This window comes from Vigna unguiculata, chromosome 10 (genome assembly GCF_037176805.1).
Source record: "Vigna unguiculata cultivar grain cowpea cultivar isolate G323 ecotype 2 chromosome 10, ASM3717680v1, whole genome shotgun sequence".
In the NCBI taxonomy this organism is placed as follows: Eukaryota; Viridiplantae; Streptophyta; class Magnoliopsida; order Fabales; family Fabaceae; genus Vigna; species Vigna unguiculata.
In genome coordinates this window covers 49,336,987-49,359,230 of record NC_140801.1, presented here as the reverse complement: position 1 = coordinate 49,359,230, position 22,244 = coordinate 49,336,987, and the positions used below count along the sequence as shown (strand labels likewise).

Genomic DNA, 22,244 nt, shown 5'->3' with positions numbered 1-22,244 from the left:
CAGTGGCAGAAGGTATAAACAAATAAATTATAGGGTAGAGGAAAGGAAAATGTTGAGAAAAATTACTGAACCAGTGCGAAAGTGAATCAATGAAAAGATAGTTTGTTCAGTAATATTTCATACAGCTCTTTAAAATTCCTCCAGCAGTTCCATATCACAAGCACAAACGGAACAACACTATTTTCAGAAATGTCATCACAAACGATATAATCATGAGCTGAAACATGAATATCTTCAAAATTGCAATTAGGAACAGGATCCACATAGACAGCAGTATCTATGATAAAATCCTAAACCACTTAGAAAACAGTTTTCAATCAGAAATTGCAACTAGTATAATGCAATGCTGTGAATGCACATGATCATGTTCTGGGTTTTGTAATTCAGATTTAACAAAGGGAATTGAAGGCATTGTAAAGAAAACGAAAATGGGAAAAAAATAAAAACAGTAAATGATAATTAACAATGAATAGACAGTGCAGAAACAAATAAAGAAAGAAGCAATTGAGAAGAACAATTAAACTTGTATTGAATTCAGTTCTGGAAACGTACAGAGAACACTAAGAACTTGTTAGATATAGTTTGATATTATTAAGATATTGTTAGATATTGATAACCACAATATCAAACAATATCTTCTATTTAATCTTTTTATTTTCAGTTACTCTTTTTACTTGTACCTCTCTTTATTATGAATAGATTATCCTATGTGTAGTTTATACACAAGGGAGATTAATCTCAATCCCTATCTTCTTTATTCTCAACATGGTATCAGAGCTTAAGGTTTTTTTTTTCCGCTATCGCTGCCTCCTCCACCGCCGCTGCTGCCACCGGAGCCGCCGGAGCCGTCGCCGGAGCCGTCGACGGAGCCGCTGCCGGAGCCGCCGCCGAAGTTGCCACCACCGTTGTCGTCGCCGGAGTGTTAGTTCCGACCGGCGACCATGCAGTTTTGATCATCCCTCACGCGCCATTCGAAGCCGCGTGTCTTCCAGTTCCTCTATGGCGTCTTCCGCTGCCTCTTTCAGTTCTGAACTCTCTTCTTTATCCTCTACTAATCCTTTACCTTCTGTTACACTAGCTGATGGTTCTAGAGTCTCATCTCATGGTGTTGGCACTGTTAAACTTTTTCCTTCTTTAACCATTGATAATGTTCTTTATGTCCCTGGGTCTCCTTTTAACCTGTTGTCCATCAGTCGCCTAACTCGTTCTCTTGATTGTGTTGTTTCTTTTACCAACAATTTTGTCTGTTTACAGGATCGGAGTTCGAAACAGGTGATTGGCACAGGATATGAGTCTCATGGTCTTTATCATCTCCGTCCCTCTACACACATTGGTGCAGTTATGGAGTCTCCCTCTCTTATTCATGCTCAGTTTGGTCATCCAAGCCTTGCCAAGTTACAACAGCTTGTCCCTGCCTTGTCCAAGTTGTCTCGTTTGGATTGTGAGTCGTGTCAATTAGGCAAGCATACTCGTACTTCTTTTCCTCGTAGTGTCACACGTGATACTTCGTCCCCTTTTGCCTTGGTTCACTCTGACGTTTGGGGTCCTAGCCGTGTTAAGTCTACTTTAGGTTTTCAATACTTTGTTACTTTCATTGATGATTACTCCAGATGCACTTGGTTATTTCTAATGAAACATCGTTCGGAATTATTTCATATCTTTCAATCTTTTTTTAATGAAATTAAAACTCAGTTCGGTGTTTCTATTAGAGTTTTGCGTAGTGATAATGGCCGTGAATATCTTTCTCATTCTTTCAAACAATTTATGGCTTCTCACGGCATTCTGCATCAAACTTCTTGTGCTTATACCCCTCAACAAAATGGTGTAGCTGAACGTAAAAATAGACATCTTATGGAAACCACTCGCACACTTTTAATTCATGGCGAGGTTCCTGAACATTTCTGGGGTGATGCCATTCTTACTGTCTGTTATCTCATTAATCGTATGCCTTCTTCGGTTTTAAAGAATAACATACCTCACTCCATTTTATTCCCTCATGAACCTCTTCATCCCTTACCTTTAAGAGTTTTCGGGTCTACATGTTTTGTTCATAATTTTAGTCCTGGTCTTGACAAGCTTTCTCCTAGATCACATAAGTGTGTTTTCTTAGGGTTTACAAGATCACAAAGAGGATACAAATGTTTTTCTCCTTTTCTTAACCGTTATTTTGTGTCTGCAGATGTCACCTTTAATGAGTTCTCCCTTTATTTTAAGAGTCAATCTTCACCTCTGACTCCATCCAATCCTGACAACTCTTCTAATACCTTTAATGTTCCTATTGTTTGTGACCCTCTTACTGTGTCTTCTTCACCCTCGGTTCCTGCTCCACAGTCACCTGCTCCTCCACCACCTCTTCAGGTTTATAGTCGCCGTAATCGATCACAACCACCACCATGTGACTCCACTCCAGTGCCAACTACTCTGTCTCCTCCGGCTCTGACACCTGAGTCTGACCTTCCCATTGCCCTCCGAAAAGGTATGCGTTCTACCCGTAATCCCTCTCCCCATTATATTGCTTTGAGTTATCATCGCTTGTCATTACCTTTTTATACATGTCTTTCCTCTCTTTCTTCTGTGACCATTCCAAAAACTGTCTGTGACGCTTTAGCCCATCCTGGTTGGCGTCAGGCCATGGCAGATGAATTAAGTGCTCTTCATAATAGTGGAACTTGGGAACTGGTCCCGTTGCCATCTGGGAAATCTGTTGTTGGTTGCAGGTGGGTGTTTACTATCAAAGTTGGACCTGATGGTACTATTGATCGCCTCAAAGCTCGTCTTGTAGCCAAAGGTTATACTCAAATTTTTGGGTTGGATTATGGAGATACTTTTTCCCCGTGGCAAAGATGGCTTCTGTTCGTTTATTTATCGCCATGGCTGCTCTTAAACAATGGCCTCTTTATCAACTGGATGTTAAGAATGCTTTCCTCAATGGTGATTTGCAAGAGGAAATCTATATGGAGCAACCTCCTGGGTTTGTTGCTCAGGGGGAGTCTTCTGAGATGGTATGTCGTCTTCGCAAATCACTATATGGCCTAAAACAATCTCCTAGGGCCTGGTTTGGAAAATTTAGCAATGTTGTTCAACAATTTGGTATGACTCGGTGTGAAACAGATCATTCTGTTTTTTATCAACACTCGAGTGTTGGATGTGTTTACTTGATAGTATATGTTGATGACATCGTTCTTACAGGGAGTAACAACCATGGCATCTCTCAGTTGAAACAACATATCTGTCACCATTTTCAAACCAAAGATCTTGGCAAACTCAGATATTTCTTGGGTATTGAGGTGGCACAGTCCAATGATGGTATTTTTATATCTCAAAGAAAGTATGCCATGGATATTCTGGAGGAAACTGGATTGATGAGTTCAAAGTCTGTTGATACACCCATGGATCCCAATACTAAACTTCTACCAAATCAGGGGGAGCCTATATCTGATCCTGAGCAGTATAGACGATTGGTTGGGAAATTGAATTATCTTACCGTTACTCGTCCTGACATTTCCTTTGCAGTCAGTGTGGTAAGCCAATTTCTTAATTCTCCATGTGAAGATCATTGGAATGCAGTCATTCGCATCTTGAAGTATATTAAAAAATCTCCTGGAAAAGGATTGTTATATGGTTCTAATAACCATACAAGAGTTGTTTGCTATTCAGATGCTGATTGGGCAGGATCTCCTTCTGATAGAAGATCTACATCTGGGTATTGTGTCTCCATTGGTGGTAACTTGATCTCATGGAAAAGTAAGAAACAGAGTGTTGTAGCAAGATCCAGTGCAGAAGCAGAATATAGAGCTATGGCCTCAGCTGCCTGTGAACTTCTTTGGCTCAAGCAATTGCTTCAAGAGTTACAATTTGGAGATGTTACTCAAATGACACTTGTGTGTGACAATCAAGCTGCTCTTCATATTAACTCTAATCCTGTCTTTCATGAGAGGACTAAACACATTGAGATTGATTGTCATTTCGTTCGGGAAAAGGTTATGTCTGGAGACATCAAGACTGAGTTTGTTAACTCAAGTGATCAGTTAGCAGATATTTTTACGAAGTCTTTACGGGGGCCTAGAATTGATTATATTTGTAACAAGCTTGGCACATACGATTTGTATGCTCCAGCTTGAGGGGGAGTGTTAGATATAGTTTGATATTATTAAGATATTGTTAGATATTGATAACCACAATATCAAACAATATCTTCTATTTAATCTTTTTATTTTCAGTTACTCTTTTTACTTGTACCTCTCTCTATTATAAATAGATTATCCTATGTGTGGTTTATACACAAGGGAGATTAATCTCAATCCCTATCTTCTTTATTCTCAACAGAAATAAAAACTAAAGTTGAACTCAAAGTGTTTCTTTCTCTTGGCAGCAGCAAGTTGCATGTGTGTTGGTTCAGCAGTTTCCAGTAAGTCTTCAATTGGTAGCAACAAGTCATTTAACACGTTGAGCATTTCACAAGTTGTTCTTCAATGATTTAGAATCCCAAATTAACAAAGATTTAGAAAAACTACAATTTATTGAAGGAAAACCAAATCTGTCCTTAAGCAAAGAAACAAAAGCAAAAAGAAATCCCAAGAAAGTGCAATTAATCTAGAAAAATATGAACAAATGGAGACTTATCAATGACCAAATCAGCAAAATGGCAGAACAGCAACTATTAAGCAAACATGAATGGAATTACAGCATCTGGTCATTTAAATTCAGAATCTTTCTTCATTTTTCAATCAAGCTCAAGTATCTTCTTGATAATTCCATAGACAAATCTTTTTCAGCTTTCTTCTCGAGATGCGTCCTAATTTTTTTGTATGCTGAAAAATTAGGTTTAAGACCCTTGTCCATCATCTCAGAAAGAACCTTACTGGCAAGCAGCACATTCCCATTCTTCAAATGAAGGGTAGCAAGCAAGCTGTAGTTTGCATTGCTAGAATAGCTAAGGTTATCTGCAGAACCAATCACATACACATGTGCTTCCTCGTACTTTCCTGATTCAAAATAGGACTTTATTATCGCAGCATGAGTTAAAATACTAGGTTCAATACCCTTCAGAGTCATTTTATCAAGAAGCTTCATAACTAAATCAAATTGATACCTCTTACAAAAAGTGTTAATAAGAATACCAAAGCTGTGCACATCAGTTAAACCATAATTTTTCTCCATAGCTTCAAGCACTAGCCAAGCTTCATCGATTTTACCACTCTTGCATAGACAACTGAGGAGCAAATTATACGTACCTGCATTCATATCACAGCCACTTCTCTCCATCTCCTTAACCAAATCTCCTACTCTTTTGCAATCACCTCTCTTACACATTATCCTCATTAGCACATGATAGTTCTTCATCTTCCTACCATCTGTTCTTATCACAAACTCAGCTATCTCAAACGATCCTGAAAGACCAAACATTTCGATCAACAACTGAACTCCAAAACTTTGATAAACCCCGCCAACCTCATTGAACACGGTCATAATCTTTTTCACACATTTCATACTAGAAGTCTTGTCCAAACCTAAATCCAGCAAAAACCCAAAAGCCTTCATTCCCAAAAACATCCTTTTAAGGCTAAATTCACGCAAAACGGGAACCATTGCCTCATAATTCCCCAACAACCCACAGTTATTAACAAACAAGCAACCTATATCCGGATCACAACAAATATCAGGATCGGAACCTTTAAGCCAATCAAAGAACTGCAATGCCGACACTCTTTCACTGGCTAATATCTGAAAAATGTCAACAACTGACGCATCAGACAAACACACGTTCATACTATTCAACTTGGTTACCAAATCATCCCCATCCTCACGAATCAGCGCAATGATTTGAGAAACCTGCTCTGAAGTAGCAAGAGGCCTACCCCAGAAAGGAGTACACGTACGCGTACAAAAATACATGCGAGTACGAAAGTGCAAATTAAGATTGAAGCGCGAGTGCCCATTATCAACATTAGAGCGAAAAGTTGAAGAAACCGTAAAAGGGTGATGGGGGAAACAAAGAGTTGAACACCCAAATGAGAAAAGCAAATAGCTTGCCAAGCGGGGAGGGGAAAGAAGGGGTGTGGCTGAACTTGAAGGTGGGGTGTTGGAGAAGAAGAGAGAACAGTGAAAGGTAGAATTACAAGAGTGAAGAATTGAGACGAACCTGAGATTTTTGCGGATGTTTCGCATTGCCATATGAGATAGTTCGTTGAAATTAAGGTTTTGGTAATGCTGCTGGAATCACATTTGTGTATGTTGGCATAATTAATAGCGTTTTCAAATATACAACTTCAGAAAACTTTTACGAATACATTTATGTATGTTGGCATAATTAAGTGTTTTCATATATAAAACTTCAACCGGTTCATACTACAACGTGTTTTGTTCATATAACGATCAATGACTTAATGGTCAATGTCTAAGATGGAGTTTCTAACGAAGAACCCCTCAGAATTTGGACTTTCCATCAGCATATATAACAGTGGCAGAAGGTATAAACGAATACATTATGTGGTAGAGGAGAGGAAAATGTTGAGAAAAATCACTGAACCAGTGTGAAAGTGAATCAATGAAAACATAGTTTGTTCAGTAATATTTCATACAACAACTCTTATAACATTCTTCCAGTAGTTCCATATGCCACATGCAGATTTGGTAGTTAATTGATTTGTTAATGATGTTGTCCAACTCTAAAGTCCAGTGAAGATAAATCAGTTTCATATCTTGGCACGATTGGAAGAAGAAAAATAAGCTCCTCACTGTCTTTAATTCACATTTGCAAAAGCGTTGATTGTTCTTAAATTTCAGAGAAACGAAGAAGGAAAGAAAGGAAGAACTGAAAGTTACTGGATGGGGAAAAGTTGATAAATCAATTTGTATTTTTGCTGTTATTTAGATTATGTCAACATGGAAGTTTTTAACACAAAGAAGCCTCTATTACACCCACATTTTTATTGGTTTTTCTTAAACTTTTACATTTTGAACATGATTATTGGAAGTTAATAGTTGTAATTTTACGCAATTCTTGTTTTGTCAATGTGTTTCTAGACATATTATTAACCTTTCACTTCACCTCTAAGTCTCTTAATTAACTGAATAGCAGGACTATTCTGAATAACACTACAATTATGGGAACTATTTTAACAAGCGATGGTTCTAAAGTAACATTGCATTGGAATTAGTTTCGTGTGTTTGATTCAGATGAATAACTACTGCAAGAGTTCTGCACACAACATACCCCACAATTGAAAGAACTGACTCTGACAGTCAACACTTCCGTCTTATTCAACTATGACTTGTCATGCAAAAGCTTCAGTGGACAGCAATTTGTCAATGCAAATAAACACCATTTTTCTTAACCACATTGGGACCATCTTTCGACTAGTTTATGAAATTCTTAAAACTTAAGTTTGTATGTAGCTTCACTATTGGAGTAATTGAAGTTGCAAATTTTACATAAACAATTGTATGGTCCACTTCAATTTCTTGAGGATTATACCATCAGAGAAAAAACTGCTAAAGTTCTTAAGGACTATACACCATTTGAAATACTCCAACCGCTTAGATATAGATGATTAGACTCTGAAACAGCAAAAGACGTGCCATGCTTATACACTATACTTTACCCCTTGAAAGGAAAATCAATCTATTTATGACAGAAAGGACTACAAATAGCACATATTTCAGACAGTACATCCTGTTTCAATATGGGGCACAACCAGTATATATTTGTGGGGCCCTATATGCTTAATTGAGAGCTACAATGTCTCAACTTTCCTAAACAGATTAATCAAGTATCTGTTCAATACAAGTAAAACATTTTACTAAATAAGCTTATAATATATATGAAGAATTGATTCATAAACTTATCTGTAAAATCATAATATTTATAAATGCCTATATAGTGATTTTGGCTGATAAAGTGCAGAAACAAGAGGCTTGTGCTAGTTGCGAAACTTTATGTACCAGGACCAATAAGTGATCTTCGTAATTTTCTTGAAAAGAATCTTTTCTACATGAAAAAGGACCAACCAACTGTTCATACCAGGGGAGAAATCATTTAACAAATTATTTCATCAAGAAACAAATTAGAGTGACTAAAATCATCTTTTGAAATTTGAACAAATTAAATTCCTTTCCCCCCTGGTCTTTGCAAGAACTTCATAACCAACATATGAACAATTGAGATCAGATGGTTTGGATCTAAAACAGTAAAGTCTGTTTACTATCCATTGCCCTTGACTATCTTGAACTTCTCTAGCACACATTTTCCTTCTTTGTACTTCTGTGTTTCCTCGAAAGCTTTAACATATTTCCAGCCAAGTTCCTCTCCACAATCAGAGCAATACACATCAGCCACTGTGTGAAGACCAGTGATAAGCTGTCTATCCTCTTTAGGACCCAAAACAATGTTCATTGCGTGAGAGAATAAAAATGCTCTACCATTTGTTGCCTGTTACAGATAACTCTTGAAAATCCTAGGTTATTCAAAGAACATAAAAGCAAAAACCCTGACCAGTTTGAAGGAAATTGAAAATGCTAAAAACTCTAAGTGAATCGCTTCACTATGATCAGGTTAAATTCAAAGGTTTTTGAGATGATTAATACGGGTATATGAATCTTAATCTTTAGCTCAACAACTATATTAGAAGTTTTTTTATGATTGATTTAACATCTCAAGGGAATCATCTCTTTAGTAATTAGCAGTTTCAACTGCTGATTAGTTGATAATTTAGAAGCAACAGATCCTATTCTGATTGGTTCAAATGAATCATCCATTTCAATCCAGAAATCTATCATAAAATTGAAGAAAATGCCAAAAATGCAAGAGAAAGTTCACCTGGAAATCTTTGGAAACAATATCATCATGGAAAGCAACAAGGTTCTGGCACCTAAAGCAGCAGTATGCCCGTGATCCCATCAACTCCGCCATTGATGTATTTGCCTGCCACTGCCACTTTTGCTCCTACTACTCATAAATAAAAGTGCAAAGGAAAAGGTTGGTCAAAGACTCAATAATAGAAAAGTGACCAAACAATAGAAGCCTCAAACCTATCTTACCAACGAGTGACAATGGCCATGATTTGATTTGTCAAATGGGTATCAAACAGTGTCTTCAAGGCTGATTGAAGTGCAAGATACGTACCTAACCAAACTATGTGACGTCAATCACAATGAAACATTTTGAAGAAAAGAATATGTCTAAGAGGGTAATTGAGTGACGCAGATTATAAAAGACTTTGATAATTGAGAGTTTTATTTAAATAAAAGGTGTTGATTGTGATGGCATAGGAAATGTACTAAAATAGTTTGGTAAGAAATTGATGCAATTCTTTAACAAATGTTATTTGTTGCTTCAAAAGCTACGTTTTCCTTTAAGCATAAACACATGAGAGAAGAAACGCATACTTTGAAAACGCCACAAAATGTAAAACTAGAATCAATGCAAACAAAGATTCCTCTGAAAATGCCACCAATTGATCAAGGAGTTGTGTATTCTATTAATGTGTTTGCATTTACCATCTTCTAAGTAGAAATAAAACTTGCCTTTGCCCTTGTGTTTTTTGTAATGGTTTATGCATTGGGTATGCTTAAAGTTGGGTATACCCACGTTTTATAAAAACGGAAGTGTACGTTTTTAGTGTCTAATTTGTAGAAACGTAATCAAAGTTCTTATGTTATTTTTTTCGTAAACTTGACCTAAGAATTTTAAAACTATTTGAACCCTATCACTGATAAAGAAATATACAAACTTTATCATATTTGATTAAAGCATGCAGAGAGTATAAAACTTCGTACCTTTGGTATATATTAGAAGTGAGTTTTAACCCTAACTCAATCCACAAAATCAGCTTATAAGGTGAGGTTTGCACCTTACTTTATATTATGAATTGGTCTTATCTCTAGTCGATGTAGGACTTCCAACCGTATCTCAAAACAAAATCTCCGACAAATAGAAAATGAATATCTACAAATATCATATACCAGTATTTTATACTCAAAGGTTATAAGTATCATAGTATCCATACCTGTAGATACTTGTAACCGTTAAATTCTAATTTACCATAATACCTTCATACACACACACACAAATATATATATATATATATATATATATATATATATATATATATATATATATATATATATGTATTAGTAAAAAAGATTGAGATTGTGACCTAATTTCATTAATTAAAGAACTTTTATTGTGCTAAACTTATTTAATATTTACTTTTGTAATTTTACTTGGTCTTATATGAATTTAAATTGATTTGGAATTTGTTTGAAATTTATGATAATAATGTATTAAATTTTATTTGACTTTATAGTTCATATATGTTGTTAAATGTTTTTAGAATTTTTTTTTTAAATATCCATAGATATGTGCAGATATTTGTATTACGGCTGCACACATCTAGGAACGGATATAAGATGAATATTTATCTATAATATAGGATATAAGGTAGTTAGTGCTCGTACTCTACCTGTTCCATTGATATACTAATTGGGAGTGAGTATGTTGAGTTTTGGTGGCAAACACCAACTAATAACACGTTCATTTTTCTAATTATATTGGTTTTGGTGTTAATTAATCATTTCTTGGGGTGTTAAGTGAACCACTCCGCATTTATATCGTTTCATTGACGAATGAGGGACCAGATAACAATAAAAGAAATATGCCCTCTTTTCAAATTCACAGACTGAGAAATATTGTTAGATTTTAGAAGAGTATGTATGCTCTTATATACCAAAATAAAAAAGCTTCCCACTTGCTAATTTCTTAACCAAATCTGCCTTGAAGACACATTGGTTTTCTTTTAAACCGAAAACAAAGTACTTTATGTGATGATTGTTTCGGGGAGGGAAGAAGATTAATTGTATGCAAGAATGGTGGTATGCAAAGCTGTAATGGTGAAAATTATACTAAAATAGCAAAGTGTCTCCATGAGAATGTGTCTTCTAGAACTATAAAATTTCTTAAGACGCATCTCCTACATTATGCTAATGAGAGATTGAGAAATATCTCTAAGGGAAAAAGTAGGTTGAGGGTAAGGACACTCACTAAAAAGAGCCACATCCAATATACAAAGTACAGTTAAGATCACAACACGGACTTTACAGTGAAACAATTTCGACAAGGGTTAACAAGAGGTCAATCAACAAGCTCAAAATCACCGAACACCCAGTTTCTTCTTGGCCATCCATCTCCTTCTGGTGGATTCCAGTGCCTCCAACTTCATTTCGTTGAGTTCATCAATCCAATGCTGATAGTGTGTCTCAATTACAGCAAGTTCAAATTGTAGCTCAAGATCAATCTCCTCTACTGCTGAAGACACATAAGAACAGCTACTTCTTTGGCTCCCAACATTAGTAGATGTTCCCAGAACTGACCCCGAGTTCGTTGGGTATTCATTTATCACAACTTCTTCCCCACTACAATAATTTTCTTGTTGCAATTTACAGTCTTCATAATATTCATCCCCAAGCTCAAGTTCAGAGATGGACCTACTATTTAAGCACTTTGAACTTGCATCAACATTGGAATAATGACAACTATCATCTTTCATTGAAGCATTCTCAACAACTACCTCAGAAGCTTCAGATCTTTGTGAATGATAACCACCCTCAAAAGTAGCCTTATCACCACTTTCTTCTATTAAGCTGTTCTTATCGGCTGCCACAAAATCTTCTTTGGGGGTTGTATCAGTCCGAGAGTAGCCATCCTCCTCAATAACCAAATCACAGGGAACACTACTTGGTATGGCAGAAGCCCATGGCCATCCTCCCATTAAGTTTTGGGCATCTATATTAGGATTTATTTCACCACATACCCAACGATCATGCGAAGGATTCCACCAGGGGAGAAGTTTCATTATCAAGTAATCAATAAGCTCAGCTATGAAAGGTACATCGTGATCTGCCAGCTCCAGATGTTCAACCATCTCTGTGGCCACAGAGACTGCGGTATCTGAATCAAGGTAAAAGAGAAAATGTATGTTCCTCACCCGACCTGCTAGTAACACAACAAACACCTTTCAGTAACAACTTTCGAGCCAAGGTGAAGGTGAAGGAAAGAGAAAATACTCACCACATGTATCAGCAATGCGCAAGGTCAGTGATACGGAGTTATCATCATTTTTAGTCCCTTTCAACCTAAACTCATTGTTAATATTTGCCCTCTGAACCTGAAAAACAGGACAATATGGGCTTTCTTGGTTGCTTTCCGAACAGATACTCATAGCAAACTGTTTGTAGTCACTATCCAAGTCCATAGAATGAGAATTAGACTTGAATGAGTATGCTCTCAGAGTTCTTCTAGGTGGTTTTACAGGATAAAGGACAGGATCCTTTAAATTCTCAACTTGTAGAAATGGATCTTTCAGAAGCTCCTCTGCTGACAATCTCTCAGATGCTGGAACCAAACATTTCTCAATAAACTGCCTAATTTGAGGATCACTCACCTTATTAAGGGAAGCAGGTTTGATGCCCTGAAATGTGACATGCATCACAACACAGCAAGTTAAATTGTTTGTATTTTAAGTTAAAGCGGTATGAATATGCCAATAATTTATTTACTCACTGAGGTAACTTTCTTAAAGATTTGAGCTGGATTTTTGCATTCGTTATAGGGATACTCAAAAGTGACCATCTCCAATATGCACATCCCAAAAGAATAGATGTCAACCAGTTCTGTGTATGACTCTTCATATAGTTCTGGAGCCATAAACTCAGGAGTCCCTTTTGTAAAATAGAGAAACAACAAACACAAGCATAGCTCAGTGCCATTGGAAGCAATATGATAAAAACATCACATTTCAGGAAGTAATATGTTACCAATAACACTTCGAGCAGTTGGTTGCTGCATGACAATTGCCAAACCAAGATCCCCTATCTTAACTTCACCCTGGTTTCCATTCACAAAGATGTTATCACATTTCAAGTCCCTATGAATAATGGGTGGCTTGTGACTATGAAGATATAGTAAGCCATGAAGAATCTGCCTGGCCCAACCTTTTATAGCTTTCATTTCAACATATTTATGCTTCTTGCGATATCTGTCAGCCAAAGGTGTACAAAAACTTCATATGTGCGTGTTACAATCAAATAATATAAAGGAAAGGGGACAAAAATCAGGAGAACCTACTGCCTTAAATTTCCTGATGTGAAGAGTTCAGTAATCATGTTAACAGTTTTCTCCTTATCATCAATCCAAGAATCACAGAACTTAATGATATTATCATGTTTCAAAGACTTCAAAAGATTAACTTCAGAATACAATTTCGCAAGATCATCAACTGAATGCAAGAGACCATCAATCTTAACTTGATTCCAAGCAACTTCAATTCCGTCAACTTCATCAAAGGCCCTATAACTGGAAAAGGGAAAGAGATTAAATAGCATGCTTTCACGAGTCAAAACTGCCATTAAATAGCCTTATCTGAATCAAATTAACCAAGAACACGAGGAAGAAAATACAACAAAATAGAGATAATGAGAACAAACAATTATATATAGAAAGAAAAATACAAGTGAGAAGGATTAGGCATTAAATCTTACACAGTTTTGAAGGCACCCCTTCCCAAGATTTCAGTGTACTGAGACAAAAACAAAAAAAGAGAAAAAAAGTCAAGCTAACAGCAAATATAATGAACAAGTGAATCGTAGAATGAAGTAAAGAAATCCCCTTCACAGAAAGCAATTTTTTTCATAAAGAGGATTATTTGTAGTATTGAATCTTAAGCATGAGATAGGTTTTACACTTCCGCATTACAAAGTAAAAGTGGAACTTAATTTGTGAACTTCTCTTTCACACAGATACAGCATTAATAAATAAAATGTCAGATACCAAACAGCCAATTTATAACTGTTTCTCTAATGATAACACACTTGCAAGCCTCACAAAAGTGTCCATAATTCAAAAGGAAGGAGATGAGGCATTTTTGCGCATGATACACCGTCTCTACCATCTAGTCATTTCTTCAACTTATATACCTTGCATTTCAAGCTTCTCATCCAGACAAACGAGAAAAACACGGCTAATCAATTTCAAATCACTATTGCTTAAAAACTATCCCTCTGGCTCAACTAGCACATATACAAACACACGTAATTATTAAACTTTAGAAGAACAACGAAGTTGACTAAAAATGAATCAAAAAACATATAAACGAATAATGTGTGAAGGTGCTTATGAGACTGGAGTCATAATACCCTTGTATACCGTCCGGTTGGATCTTTCTCCGCAAACTCGTCCTCAAAATCCTGAGGCTCCGTAGTCCCGAACACATTGCACACCGGGGGCAGTATCAAGACAGCACCAGAATTCATTCTAGTGGCTGAAACAATCAGAACTCTTAAGACAAATTGTTTCCTTTTTCTAATTATTAGTATATGTTTATCGGATGGGGCCTAGTTTGTGATTGGAATGGAGAAAGGTAGGGACGGAACGAAGGAGGAATCGAATGCCGATCGCAGCTGGAATCGGCATTCGATGACAATGGTTGGAGGCAATGAACCTAAATCCAAAACCCAACCTTCCATGTCATAGCAAAAATTCATCCTCAAACCAAACCCACCACCTCCACCTTCCTCTCAAAGTCCATTCTTTCCACCGACCCAGGTACCAAAACCTTCCAAAGGTTCAAAATTTACCAGATGGGTCTCCCATTATCAAATCTTCTGAGCAAAAATATCAAAAGGGGGGAGTGAGGAAAGGTGGTTGGCGGGAAAAGAGAGAGAAAACGAGAAAAGTGTGGAGCCGAAAGAGAAGCCCGGAACAGACAGGTGGATGGTGAATGATGGTGAATCAGAGTGCTATTTTTGTTTTGTCAGAAAGGGAAAGTTGGGAACTAACTAACGGAACCAAATCGTACATCTTAGCTATGCTGAGGTGAGAATCAGATGACTTTTATCTTTATGTTGATGGAAAGACAAAATATCACGGATCAATTCTTTTTATTGTTACATTAAAATAACACAAAATGGTTTAAAAAAAGAAAACCAACCAACAAAATGAGAAACCATAAGACATAATAACATATTTTCATTGCATTTTCAACAATAATCGAAAAGAGTCACAGAAAAATATAGAAAAATAATATTTTAATTTATTTTTTTATTTACTTTTAACTCATTACTTCAATTATAATTAAATTTTATTTTTTAATAATGTGATATAATGATTTAATAATAATTAAAGTTATAGATTAAAAATAAATAAAAAATAAATAGATTAAAGTATCATCATCCAAAAATATATCACATCATATCAGAATGCAACAGAGAGAATAAAATGTTTTACTGCAGAGCCTTGAGCTTAAGAACACCGCTGCACGAGAAATTAGTAACCTACATTGATCAATAAAGATGCTGCAAGATTTCTTCATTAGTTTCTTCGGAATTGTGAATTCTAAAAAGGTGCTTTAAGATTTCCACGTTGCAGAGAAGCTCCATGGAACTCTCAGAATGTTGCTTTGAACCATTTCCTTTAGTTTTGGCTTTCGGAAGTTTGGTTCACATTATAATTTTTGGTATAGAAACATGAATATGACTAAGAATCTCTATAAAAAAATTATTAAAATTATATCATTTTCTTATGTTTTTTTAATTAGTAATTTAGTGTTCTAATTTTTTATTTTAATTCATTTTAATTTCTTTATTATTTTTTGATTTACTCTAATCTTTTATTTTTTTAAATGTTCAATTTTATTTTTTTATTGATTTCTATTCAATTTAGTGTTTTTTTTAAATAATCTAATTTTATATTTTTCAATTTTAAATTAAGTTAATAATTACAATTTGATTATTAATTAAGTTTAATTACAATTTATATATAAATATTAAAATAACTTTTTTTAATTTATACATCAAATTATTCCATCTAAATATTAAAATTAGTTAAAGTTTTATATTTTATCTGAATACTCTTTTCTTACCTAAAGTGATATGATATATAAATCTTAAATATTTGTTTTAACATGTTAATATAAATTGTAATTAAATTTAGTTATTAATTTAATTTTAACTTGATAAAATTATATTAAAAAAATAAGACTAAATTAAATAAATAATAATAAAAGGACTAATTTGAATTTTTTTAAAATTAAATGACTAAATTCAACTCAACAATAAAAAGGATCAAAATAAAACAAAACAATAACAAATTGATGACTAAATCAGTAATTAAATTTTTTTTCTAAGAAAAATCGATAAATTTTAATAAAAAGTAACCGAGTAAATAAGTTGCGATGGAAACACTGCTCTAAAATTAAACAAATTGCTATTTTTATATGATTTTCGTGTTGAGTATGCGTTAAAATTTATGTTTGCATACATGATTTTATTTATTTTTATATCAGTGGTATTTTTATGTGTGCTTTTTTTATTTTTGTTCTATAGAAAATACATTTACAATTTTGTATGGAATTTGAGATTTTATATATGATTTTTAATTTTTATATTTTTACAGAAGTCCTGTTTTTGGGTGAATTGTTTTCGTTTGTTTTCAACAATTTGTATTTATTATTTATTTTGATGGATAACGATCAACTATCTTTTAAATTTTGATATAATATTATTTTTTGGGCATGGCTCTTTTAGGGTATATATATGATGGTATAAAGAAAAATTATTTTTTTCAAATATATAAGTACTCAATTTTATAATTTTTTTTATAATTCCTCTAGGGCTGTTGTTCACTCATTATTTATTAAGTGATAACACGATATATTAATTGCTGCATTTTGAACTATTTCACTTAATAAAATAGTTGTTTCACTCATAAATTTGGAAATTTAAAAAGAAAATTATCTATTATTTATTTTTTTTTTATCGTTTCATTTTCAATAAAATTTAATTTATCCAAGTTGTTCATTCTTTAGTTTTAAAAAAGCTTTTGTATTTGATTAAATATTTAAAATTGAATTTTCATCACAGGAAGTGGTGTCGTGGTGTAGTTGGTTATCACGTCAGTCTAATTTCAGTCTCTGGTTTAAGTCCGGGTGACGCCACTTTTGCTTTTCATTTTTATTTTAGAATAACTTCTTTATACAATTTCTTTTTTCACAATTCATTTATATGCTTTCATTACCATAGTGAAGAGGGAACTATATAACTTTTTGATGTGATTTTTATTTTAGAATAATTTCTTTATAGCATTTATATTTTCAGAATTCATTTATATGCTTTCATTATCGTGGTATTGAGTTTTAACTATTTTAAAACAAAATGAAAAGTACCAAATGAAGTAAATTACAACAACGACCGTAATGAAGAGCAGACTATAACCACAAAACTAATAAACTAAAACAGGGAACAAGATGGAAGACAATATAAAATTTGAAGAAATAAACACAAAAACCTAAAAAGTCTTTACTATGTTGATAAAATAACTTGATTTTAGCATATCAGTTGCTAAGACGTGTGAATCATATTATCTTTTTGTATTTATATTAATAAGTAGTAGTGTAACAAAGGTAAAGATGGCAAATAAACTCGTTCTCGTAGGTATTGTCCGAATTCGTCTCCGTTTTGACGGGGAATCCCCGTATTGACTAGATATGGGTATGGGTATGGGGAATCCCCGACTTTTTCAATTGGGTGTGGGGATGAGTATGGGGATATACATATCTTCGCCATATTACTCGTCCCCGTTTAAATTATTAAAATATTCCTAATTAATTAAATAACCACACACACACACATATATATATATATATATTATTTTTTATTTATTCTAATTATTTTAGTTGTCATGAAACTCATTTGCATTTCAATTATATTTTTCATCTTACCATAATCTTTATGTAATTATGTTCAAAATATGTATGTTAATTAAAAAATTTTATGTCTCACATTTGAATATTTCTATTATTTTTTAATATTTTTATTTAATGTATATTTTTCTTTCACATGAAAATGTTTAATACTCTCAATTTAAGTATTTAATGGCACAAACATTTCGTTTACTAGGTAATATAAAAAAAATCATTTACTTATTATTCTTATTATTAGTTTTTGTTTCATTTGAATAACTTTTTTATTTCACTAAAACATTTTTTGTTATTTCTCAACTACTGAATATATATGTTGATATTTGAAAAGTTTTCTTAGATCTGTAAGATATTTTTCAACTTATCATACCCTTTATACATTTATTTTCTTTTGTGCGATTTCTTTCAATAGTCTCTCAAATTGTTTGTAAACATTTGTTAATTTTTTAATATTTTTATTTCTTGTTTATTTTCATTATGTATAATACTATTTTGATATATTTTATTTAATTATTTTTTATTTTTTAACTCATTATCAATCATACTGTAATTTTGTCACTATAATTATATAAATAACTTTTATTTAATACAATATAAAAGTTTAATGTAATTGTCATTAATATTTTTTTATCACCATCCAACATAATTGAAGCTCAAAAGATACAAGATCTATGTTAAAATTTTATTATTATGATTATTATTTGTTCTTTGTATCATTTTGATTAAGTAATGTATTATAACTTTTATTAGTGTATAAAAAAAAGATTCATTAGAATTTAAAATATAGAAGTAAACAAACATTTAAAATATATTTTAATTTGAATATTTGTTTCCTTTTATATTTTTTTAAAAGTATTTTTAAATTTCATCAACTAGGTTTCATTAATGTTTGCAAATTTAATAAATGTGTTGGTTCTCATGAAATTTTATTTGGTATTATAATCTAAAATGTAAATAATTATAATTTGTTTTAAACTTTTATTATGATTATTATTTGTTCTTTCTATCATTTTGATCAAATGATGTATTATAACTTTTATTAGTATATAAAAAAGATATTCATTAGAATTTAAAAGATTGAAGTAAACAAACATTTAAAATATATTTTAATTTGAGTATTTGTTTTTCACTTATACTTTTTAAAAAATATTTTTAAATATTATCAACTAGGTTTCATTAATGTTTGTAAATTTAATAAATGTATTGGTTCTCATGAAACTTTATTTGGTATTATAATTTAAAATGTAAACAATTATAATTTATTTTAAACTTTTATTATGATTATTATTTGTTCTTTGTATCATTTTGATCAAATGATGTATTATAACTTTTATTAGTGTATAAAAAAGATATTTATTAGAATTTAAAAGATTGAAGTAAACAAACATTTAAAATATCAATTATGTTCTTTGTATCATTTTGATCAAATGATGTATTATAACTTTTATTAGTGTATAAAAAAAGATTTATTAGAATTTAAAAGATTGAAGTAAACAAACATTTAAAATATATTTTAATTTGAATATTTGTTTTTCTTTTATATTTTTTAAAAAATATTTTTAAATTTTATCAATTATGTTTCATTAATATTTGCAAATTTAATAATTGTTTTAGCTCTCGTGAAATTTTATTTGGTATTATTATATAAAATGTAAACAATTATAATTTATTTTAAAGTATTTGATATGGAAGAAACAATCATCATTCTAATATTGAATATTTCATAATATTATGTTTCCTTTATCATAAAATTTTTATTATTTTATAAAAATTAATTAAAATTAATATTGAAGTAGTAAGAAAATGGGTATGGGTACGAGATTATACCCGTTACCCGGTGGGGATGGGGATGGGTCAAAAGTTTAATACCCGTTGGATTTGGGTATGAGGATGGGGATGAATTTTTTTTACGGGGATGGGTATGAGATAGCGAAACTCGTGCCCGCCCCGCCCCGTTGCCATCCCTAAACACAGGCGCAATAGCTTGTGTATGCATTTTTTAAATATACATGATATTATATTAGTAGGTGATAATATTATAATGTTATTACGTTAATATATATATATATATATTAAAATTATATTTATTAAAAATAAAGTGAAATATATCAGAATAGATAAAAGAATAACTATTGATAAATAAAGAAGAAGAGAAAAAGTAAAGACATATGATTTTATAAAAAGTTTTATAAAAAGTTTGTAAAAGTAACTGTCAATTTTTAAAAATTTAATAAATTATTATATTTAAAGGGTAAAATCGGTATTTTAAAAAGTGGACACAAAAAGGGGAATCCTCTTTAATAAAAGAAGGTTTATTTAGTTTAAATGAATGTGGATAATTAAATCATAAAAAAATAATAAATAAATATTACCTAAATTAACTATATGACGTTATGATGATTTGTGAGACACATATTACCATGTTTTGAGACATACATAGCAAACTTAATGTGGTTTTGCTTAATAGGAAGTAAGAAATTCTTAAATGTATTTATAGTTTTTAATTTTCATCTATTAGATAATATTTTAGTCTCGTAATGCAAAAATAACTTAATATGCCAACAAAATTTAATAATTAGATTAATATATTATATCTATTTATTTTAAAGTTTGAATCAAACTGTATAAAAGATTAAAATAAAAACAATATTTTGTTTTACATTAAAATTTAAAGACTAAATATATTTAACTTAATAAGAAATGGTATGTGATTAACTTCTTATTATAATATCAAGGTAAGTTATTTAAACTATTTTTTTATTCCTTCTAATATCCTTAGTATAGTTGGTATGTTTAACTAACGTAATATTATAAGTAGTGTGATTAAGTTAGTTTTGATGTGGACTCAACTGCCCCATATCTATTTAATGGTTATTGTTACTATTTTTTTTTTTCTATAATTGGTATTTAGTTATTTAATTTTTAGCACCTCTCAATTTATAAATGGATGAGTTTGTTAAGTGTATACATCAACTAATAATTAGTTTTACTCATTTGAGAAAATCAGAAACTCATTTTCTTTTATCTGTAATCGTGAAAATCAATAATTTTAGATCAACTAATTTTATGTAAAGATATTTAGAATAATTTGTACTTGTCGGTGTTTGTACTTTAAAGTAACACTTTGGTTGCAAGAATAAAAGTAATTAATATATTTTGAACTGTAATTTACCATTTATTTTTAAAGTAATTGAATTTTAAAGAGAAGTAACGACAAATGATCATTGACCATTATTTTGAACCTGAATGAATTTAAAAGAAAATAGTTACATAACATTTTCATTAATCAAAGTTTACATGCACTGTTATTTAGAAAAAAAAAACTGAAATAAATACAAAATCATAAAAAAGTTCAGAATTCAACAGAATTAATGTACTTTGACAATAATTTAAATTTTTATTTATTATTTATTTTGACGGATAACAAATTATTTTTAAAATTTTGATATAATATTATCTATTTTGAGCATGATTCTGTTAAGGTATATGATGGTACAAAAAACAAATAATTATTTTTTCAAATATAAAAGTACTCAATTTTATAATTTTTCATAAATGCCATAGAAGGGCTGGTGTTCACCCATTATCAGGTGATAGCATAACATATTAATTGCTGCATTTTAAACTATTTCACTTAATAAAATAGTTGTTTCATTCATAAATTGGGAAATTTTAAAAATTATCTATTTTTTAATTTTTATGTAGTTTAATCGTTTAGTTTTAGTTGTTTTCGACATTTTAAATAGAATTTAATTTATCAAAAAATTTATTTTGTAGTTTTAAAATAGCTTTATATTTTATTAAATATGTAAACATGAATTTTCAAAGCAAACAGCGGTGTCGTGGTGTAGTTGGTTATCACGTCAGTCTAACACACTGAAGGTCTCCGGTTCAAGTCCGGGCGACGCCATTTTTTCTTTTCATTTTTACTTTAGAATAATTTCTTTATACCATTTCTATTTTCACAATTCATTTTTATGCTTTCATTACCATAGTGAAGAGCAAACTATAATAAACTAAAAACAGATAACAAGATGGGAGACAATAATTTAAAATTTGAAGAAATAAATAAATCTTTATTATTTTCTGTTTTTATATTAATTAGTAATTTTTTAAACACAAAATAAACAATAAATAGGTATTACCTATACATTCACTTATACACGTTATGATTTTTTTAGAGACACACGTTAAAAGAATAAATACACACATTTATAAAAATAAAAATAAGAGATTAAACTAATTCAAAATTTAGACTAATTTAAATTTTTATTAAAAATTGAAAAATAAAAATATAATATATTTAACCCTGTTTAATATTATAATTTTTTTATTCCTTTTAATATCCTCAATATAGTTGTTATGTCTAACTAACATAATATTATAATTAGTGTGATTATAATGGGACAGTTAGATATACATTACATAGTAGTAGTTTTGATGTGGACTCAAAACTGCCCCCGTATCTCTTTAATGATTATTTTTAATATTTTT

At 31.5% G+C, this 22,244-nt stretch overlaps 3 protein-coding genes and 1 non-coding gene across 7 annotated transcripts; 1 reads left to right on the top strand and 3 right to left on the bottom strand.

The window, feature by feature from the left end:
* Positions 1-4,565: 4,565 nt before the first annotated feature.
* On the bottom strand, positions 4,566-7,681 carry LOC114165628 (uncharacterized). The gene has a single exon (XM_085667657.1). The coding sequence runs from the start codon at positions 6,172-6,174 to the stop codon at positions 4,717-4,719; it is 1,458 nt and encodes a 485-aa protein (XP_085523783.1). The 5' UTR covers positions 6,175-7,681; the 3' UTR covers positions 4,566-4,716.
* A 254-nt stretch (positions 7,682-7,935) lies between these two features.
* LOC114166783 (protein yippee-like At4g27745) lies at positions 7,936-9,174 on the bottom strand. 2 transcript variants are annotated; one of them, XM_028051609.2, is made up of 3 exons: positions 9,040-9,174; positions 8,819-8,947; positions 7,936-8,431 (listed from the first exon to the last, which is right to left on the bottom strand). In XM_028051609.2, exons 2-3 carry the CDS (start codon positions 8,909-8,911, stop codon positions 8,204-8,206), a joined length of 321 nt encoding a protein of 106 aa, XP_027907410.1. In that variant the 5' UTR covers positions 8,912-8,947; positions 9,040-9,174; the 3' UTR covers positions 7,936-8,203. The 2 variants fall into 2 exon arrangements, with proteins under 2 accessions (XP_027907410.1, XP_027907409.1); XM_028051608.2 differs by lacking the exon at positions 9,040-9,174 and having other exon boundaries at positions 8,819-9,033.
* A 1,701-nt stretch (positions 9,175-10,875) lies between these two features.
* LOC114166782 (putative serine/threonine-protein kinase WNK6) lies at positions 10,876-14,864 on the bottom strand. Of its 3 annotated transcripts, XM_085667656.1 has the most exons (8): positions 14,382-14,864; positions 14,191-14,311; positions 13,537-13,574; positions 13,124-13,351; positions 12,814-13,034; positions 12,560-12,717; positions 12,068-12,467; positions 10,876-11,989 (listed from the first exon to the last, which is right to left on the bottom strand). In XM_085667656.1, exons 1-8 carry the CDS (start codon positions 14,465-14,467, stop codon positions 11,151-11,153), a joined length of 2,091 nt encoding a protein of 696 aa, XP_085523782.1. In that variant the 5' UTR covers positions 14,468-14,864; the 3' UTR covers positions 10,876-11,150. The 3 variants fall into 3 exon arrangements, with proteins under 3 accessions (XP_085523782.1, XP_027907405.1, XP_027907406.1); XM_028051604.2 differs by having other exon boundaries at positions 10,876-11,992; positions 14,191-14,862; XM_028051605.2 differs by having other exon boundaries at positions 14,191-14,862.
* Positions 14,865-21,586: 6,722 nt separating this feature from the next.
* Positions 21,587-21,660, top strand: TRNAV-AAC (transfer RNA valine (anticodon AAC)). The gene has a single exon. It is a non-coding gene; the product is annotated as a tRNA-Val (tRNA).
* The last annotated feature ends 584 nt before the right edge of the window (positions 21,661-22,244 follow it).

What these genes read in the sequence shown, in the direction of transcription:
- LOC114165628 (XM_085667657.1), bottom strand. Translation starts at nt 6,174, where the DNA reads ATGGCAATGCGAAACATCCGCAAAAATCTCAGGTTCGTCTCAATTCTT.
- LOC114166783 (XM_028051609.2), bottom strand. Translation starts at nt 8,911, where the DNA reads ATGGCGGAGTTGATGGGATCACGGGCATACTGCTGCTTTAGGTGCCAG. An exon ending in TTGTTTCCAAAGATTTCCAG is followed by an intron (nt 8,432 to 8,818) that starts GTGAACTTTCTC and finishes TATCTGTAACAG; the next exon opens with GCAACAAATGGTAGAGCATT.
- LOC114166782 (XM_085667656.1), bottom strand. Translation starts at nt 14,467, where the DNA reads ATGCCGATTCCAGCTGCGATCGGCATTCGATTCCTCCTTCGTTCCGTC. An exon ending in CAACCGGACGGTATACAAGG is followed by an intron (nt 13,575 to 14,190) that starts GTATTATGACTC and finishes TTTTTGTCTCAG; the next exon opens with TACACTGAAATCTTGGGAAG. An exon ending in ACATCAGGAAATTTAAGGCA is followed by an intron (nt 13,035 to 13,123) that starts GTAGGTTCTCCT and finishes TTTGGCTGACAG; the next exon opens with ATATCGCAAGAAGCATAAAT.